The sequence below is a fragment of the Meleagris gallopavo genome, chromosome 19 (genome assembly GCF_905368555.1).
Source record: "Meleagris gallopavo chromosome 19, MGAL_WU_HG_1.1, whole genome shotgun sequence".
NCBI classification, from domain to species: domain Eukaryota; kingdom Metazoa; phylum Chordata; class Aves; order Galliformes; family Phasianidae; genus Meleagris; species Meleagris gallopavo.
The window spans coordinates 89,183-94,514 of record NC_139422.1 but is presented as its reverse complement, the minus strand read 5'-3'; the positions used below and the strand labels follow the sequence as shown (position 1 = coordinate 94,514).

Here is a 5,332-nt window from a genome sequence, read left to right as displayed (position 1 = left end):
TACCATCAGAATGGGCGCGTGTGGGATGTGGGTACATCCACGTTATGCTTCACAGAATCACAGAATGGCCCGGGTTGGAAGGGACCTCAAGGACCATGAATCTCCAACCCCCCTGTCACAGGCAGGGCCATCAACCTGCACATTTAATACCAGCCCAGGCTGCCCAGGGCCCCATCCAACCTGGCCTTGAACACCTCCAGGGATGGACGGGGCATCCACAGCCTCTCTGGCAGCTGCTCCAGCACCTCACCGCTCTCATAGTAAAGAACTTCCCCCTGACATCCTACCTCAATCTTCCCTCCCTCAACTTAAAACCATTTCCCTTTGTCCTGCTGTTATCTACCCTTTCAGAGAGTTGATTCCCCTCCTGTTTGTAGGCTCCCTTTAGGTACTGAAAGGCTGCAATGAGCTCACCCCGCAGCCGCCTTTTCTCCAGGCTGAAAACCCCCAGTTCCCTCAGCCTGGCTTCATAGGGGAGGTGCTGCAGCCCCCTGATCATCTCTGTGGCTCTCCTCTGGACCCTCTCCAACAGCTCCCTGTCTTTCTTGTACTGGGGGCTCCAGACCTGGACACAGTGCTGCAGACGGGGCCTGACAAGAGCAGAGCAGAGAGAGACAACCACCTCCCTCTCCCTGCTGGCCACCCCTCTGCTGATGGAGCCCAGGAGCTTTCCGAGCTGCCAGAGCACACTGCTGGCTCATGTTCAGTTTTTCATCCCTCAAGACCCCCAGTAGCTCTCTGGCCAGCTAACCAAATGAAAGCACATTTGTTGGCCTTGCACAATCTTACATTTGCCTCTTTCTATTATGGATACCAGCGATATTCCATCATCTTTCAAAGAGAGAATTCTTAGATGAGCATATATCGTGGATGCACCTACTGGTTCTGTTAAACAGCCTCCTCATATTTCTGGTGTTTGTTCTTCCTTATAACCAATGACGGTAGATGAAGGCCCCCTCAGTTCCTCTGTTTAGCATCTCCAAGTCACGGGGAAGGAAGGATGGCTGCGGTACCGTCTGACTGCTGCTCCGCGAAGTGCAATGGAGGACCGAAAGCAGGATAGTGCTAAGAAGTCACTCTGTGATTGGTTAGAATCCCTGCCACCTCGGAAGGATGGCGGTGGGGATTGGCTGGCGTCCTTTCTCCACTCGCTATATGATAGCAGTGAGAGCTTCTCTGATTGGCCATCGCTTTCAGCACCTTGCAGGAAACCTCCTGCCGGGTGGCTGCTTCCTCTGGCGCGGCGGCGCGGCGGCAGCCATGGCAACAGCAGGGAGCAGAGAGGTGGGAGCGCGCGGAGCGGCTCGGTGCGGCTGTGGCCGTGCAGCCGATTGCGGTGGGTGGGCAGCGCCGGCCCCGCACTGCAGACCTGCCGGTGTTGTGTCACCGTGGCAGCCGTAGTGCGGCTCGCGGGCCGTGGTGAAGGGCTTGCGGTGACGGACGATAAGGTCCCGCCAGCGGTTTGGGAGCTTCCCGTGTCCTCAGGGTCGGGCTCTGAGGCAGATGTGCTGAGGCTGGCGGGGCCCCGGTGCTGAGGTCGGCAGCTCGTAGGCGCCTCGTCGCTGTGCCTAAGTGGGCATGGAAGTGGCCCTGCACGGCGGGGTGGGGCTGCGCCTTTCCCCGGAGCTGTGACGGCGATGGCTCTGTCGGTTGGATTGCGGATGTCATGTGCCCATCCCTGCCGCGGATGGTGCTGGCCTTGCTGGGGCTCCCTCGTTCCTGGACTTGGGGTTGGGCGGTGGCTTTGATAGTGCCTGTGCTCAGAGCCCTGTTCTTTTTGTCCCAGCCTCACAGCTGTGAAACCAGGATCAGTCTGTGGTGAGTATTGCCCTATCCTGAAATATCCACCCTGAATTTGCTTTACTCTCTTGTCCCAAGCCATGCTCAGGTCTCCTATTCTCATCTGTCCACAGTTGCCCCTTCCTCCTTTCTGTCCCTTATTCTTCCTTTCAGGACTGTTCATGTCAGTGGGTTCCCAATTGCATATCTGGATACCCACATCCCCAGCTGTCTTCCTTCTCTCTCAGATTTCACCGTCTCTATCTGTCCCCATGTCCCTTGTCCTCTCCTCCCTGCCACTCCCTAGTTTAGCTCTGTCTCTGCAGGACAGACCTGGATGTAGTGGCCATGGAGCGACTTCAGGCAGCCCCAACCCAGCAGGATCGACGTGCGTAAGTGAGGGGACAGGGTTGTCTGTAGGAGTCTTGGACACCTAACACACTCTAGAGCACCCTGGGCTACCCTGAATCACTTGAGACATTCAGGAGAAAAAGCACCTGAGGGCTCAAGCACCAGAACAAGAACAGACACTGTGTCTGGAGACACTGTAGAACCATTCTGGAGCACTTGGGACATGCTGGGAACATATTGGGACACTGTGGGGATTCCAGACACTTTTGGGACAACCCCAGAATATGCTCTAGGCATGTATAGGACACTTGAAAAATGCTTCTGGGAATCCCTAAAAAAACACCATGCCTGAGACTGCTAAGACAACCCTGGTACCTCACCTCAGGATACCCAGGGATGTCACCGGGTTAATGCCATTCATCTTCATATTCCTGTAGTCTTCCTCTCATCCATGTGGTATCCTGGTTCTCTGTCAGTTCCAGTGTCCCACTCAAGACACCTTAGAACCCAACCCTGGATGCATATGTTCCCTCCTAAGATGCCCCCATCTCTCTCACTGGTGTTGCTGTTCTACTTCACAGCCTCTAGGTGTCCTTGTCCTCCCCATAGGCTGTTACCACTATATCCTACCTCTTGGAGTGTCCCAATGTATCCCTGTTCCTCTTCCTGAAAGTACCCACATTGCATCTCTGAAGGGTGTTCTGGTCCCTTTTGGTTTCCCTGCTGTGTTGTCCCAAGTTGTCCCTTTCATGTCCATGTCCCCCTCGGTATCCCTGTCAGACCCTCTAATGGTATGTCTGTTCTTCCAGTGTACTTGCAGAGGTCCTGCCAGGTCCCCCTGTCCTTCTGGATGCCTATGAGGCAGCTGTGGAACTGGGCCAGGAGTTAGAGCTGTCCTCAGGGCCGCTCTTGGCCCTGCTGGGCATTGTGCGTTGTGCCATCTCCATGTGCACCCGTGAGTGCAGGGCCAGGGGGGAGTGGTGGGGGGCACAGATCTGCAAAGGTCTCACTCACCTCTGACTGCCCAAACCCCAGAGACACCCCTGCCTGATGTGGAAGAATGCTATGCCTACTTCAGCGAACTGCTGCTGTGCCATGCTGTGCATGTGAGTCTTCACCCCTCACACGCTTATTGGCCCCCAGGTGCTCCTTGCACAGTCCCTGCACGCTCAGTGGTACCAGTGTGCTCTCTGCACACTCTGCATATTTCCCAGCATCCTCACAGCAACCTAAATATGTCTCATGAAGTTATTGGCATTGAAACACTCCATCTTTGCTTACTGAAGCCTGCATGGTCCTCACATCCTCCCCACGCACTTGTAGGGCCTCCTGTGCTCCTTGCGTGTTTTCCATATGCTTACTTATGTCCCCAGCACTCCTGGTATTCCTGTTGGTGCCTTCATGTTCTGTACACTTTTGCCTTGTGCTTGATTGAGCCAGCACACTCTTGCACACTTCCTGCAGCCTCACTAGAACCTACATGTTCCTTGTGCTCTACACCTTCAGACTCCCAACACCCTCCCCTCCTGTCCCACTTGCCCTGCATGCTTCCCAGCCACTGACTTTCTCTTGCCTGCTGCTGCCATGGTGCCATCGCTGTAGCATCCTCCGGTCAGTGTGGCTGTATTTGGGCTGACCCAGGTTGCCCGCATCGCAGCCCACCTCTTTGGAAACGTTCTTCGGCACACCAAGCTTTATGCCTACGTCCTTACGCCTCAGGTGAGCTCAGCACTGTTGAAAGTAAATGTGCAATGGAGGTGAGACCTGTCCTGATTCCACTGTTTGTCTTCTGTCCCTGAGCCCAGGCTTGCCTTGACTTGACCCTGGTTTATGTGGATAGCCCTGAGCATGGCCCAGAGGGAGAGATGCCCACCACCCTCTCCAAGGAACAAGGAGAGACCTCTGGGAATCCCAGCACAGGTGGGATCTCCCTGGCTGAGGGGTTATGAGGGAAATGCTGGGATTTCAGGTCTAGGGGACTACAGGGTAATGAAAGGGACCATAGGGTAAGTGGAGGAGCTCCCTCATATCTGGGATATACCTTAGGGTCTCAGGAGGCTGGAAGGTCATGGGGAGGGTAATGGGAAGCCCATGGGTTCCTGGGGGCACGCAGTGGTCCCAGTGGTCTAGTGGGATTAAAGGGGCATCTTGTGGTTATGATTATGATAAGGTCCTACAGCATGCAGAATGATCAAGGGGAGTCCTTAGGGTTGTGAGGTTCTGGGAGAAGTCTGGAAGGCAACCCAAGACCATGGGTGGCTTTGGGAACTCCCAAGAGCAGCCCGTACATTGCTTCATTCCCATGGTTCTTCTGTGGTCTTTTTTTGTCCATCAGCAGCTTTGTCTTGAGCCCTGTCTTCTCCATGTCTTGCTATGTTTCTAGTGACACAGGTCCCTTGTGTTCCGAGTCTCTGCTGTGCCCTGTACCAGGTTCTTAACATGTCCCTCCTGCCCTGTGTTCCCAGGCACTTCCTTGTCACTGGTGTCAAGCTGTAGCTTCTGTCATCCTATGTGCCCTGTTTGCATGTCCCCCCAGCTAATCTGACACTAATCTGACCTCTGCTTGCTCATATCTCCTCTTTATTCCCAGGGCCTCTTGTGTCATCTGTTCCCCTAGTGTCAGGTCCTGAGCCCTGTCTTCCCACATTCCTATGCCCCCATGCCTAATGCCTGTGTGTATCTGTTCCTAGAGCCTCTGTTACAGGAGGCAGCAGTACCTGAGCTAGTGCAGGTTCCTGCAGAGATGCATTTGAGTAAAGAGGATGTCTCTGTGTCTCCCCGGGCCTCTCCTAGGGGCAAGAAACACCTTCGAAGACCTCAGGGATCCCACCAAGGAAATAAAAGGCGTTAGATTGTGCCTTAGCATTCCTGTTATCTCTGGAAACCACTGTATGTGCATTGCTTATTTGACCTGTTTTTGTGTCATTGCATAAACAAATGTCTGCAGAACTGGCATGAAGAACCGCACACATCAGTATAGGTTAGAGGATGACCTGCTGGAGAGGATCTCTACAGAGAAGGACCTGGGTGTCCTCGTGTCCAGCAGGGTGATCATGAGCCAGCAGTGGGACCTCAGGGTGCATTGCCCGGAGCTGGGCAACTTGCTGTATGGAACTGCTTTATTAGGATGGCCTAATGTGGTCTCCGGAGGTCTATTCCAACCCTACAATTCTGTGATTATGTGATCAGACTCTGGGTCTCT

The 5,332-nt window shown here is 54.2% G+C and overlaps 1 protein-coding gene across 9 annotated transcripts; it reads left to right on the top strand.

Annotated features, from left to right (window-relative positions):
* Nucleotides 1–147: 147 nt before the first annotated feature.
* On the top strand, nucleotides 148–4,987 carry CFAP119 (cilia and flagella associated protein 119). 9 transcript variants are annotated; one of them, XM_085239131.1, is made up of 8 exons: nucleotides 148–1,336; nucleotides 1,787–1,818; nucleotides 2,111–2,171; nucleotides 2,940–3,085; nucleotides 3,166–3,236; nucleotides 3,772–3,849; nucleotides 3,936–4,050; nucleotides 4,821–4,987. In XM_085239131.1, the coding sequence occupies exons 1-8, from the start codon at nucleotides 1,041–1,043 to the stop codon at nucleotides 4,979–4,981; spliced, it is 960 nt and encodes a 319-aa protein (XP_085095257.1). In that variant the 5' UTR covers nucleotides 148–1,040; the 3' UTR covers nucleotides 4,982–4,987. The 9 variants fall into 9 exon arrangements, 5 of the variants coding, with proteins under 5 accessions (XP_085095257.1, XP_085095260.1, XP_085095258.1 ...); XM_085239130.1 differs by having other exon boundaries at nucleotides 334–1,336; nucleotides 3,733–3,849; XM_085239134.1 differs by lacking the exon at nucleotides 3,166–3,236 and having other exon boundaries at nucleotides 3,788–3,849.
* Nucleotides 4,988–5,332: the final 345 nt, after the last annotated feature.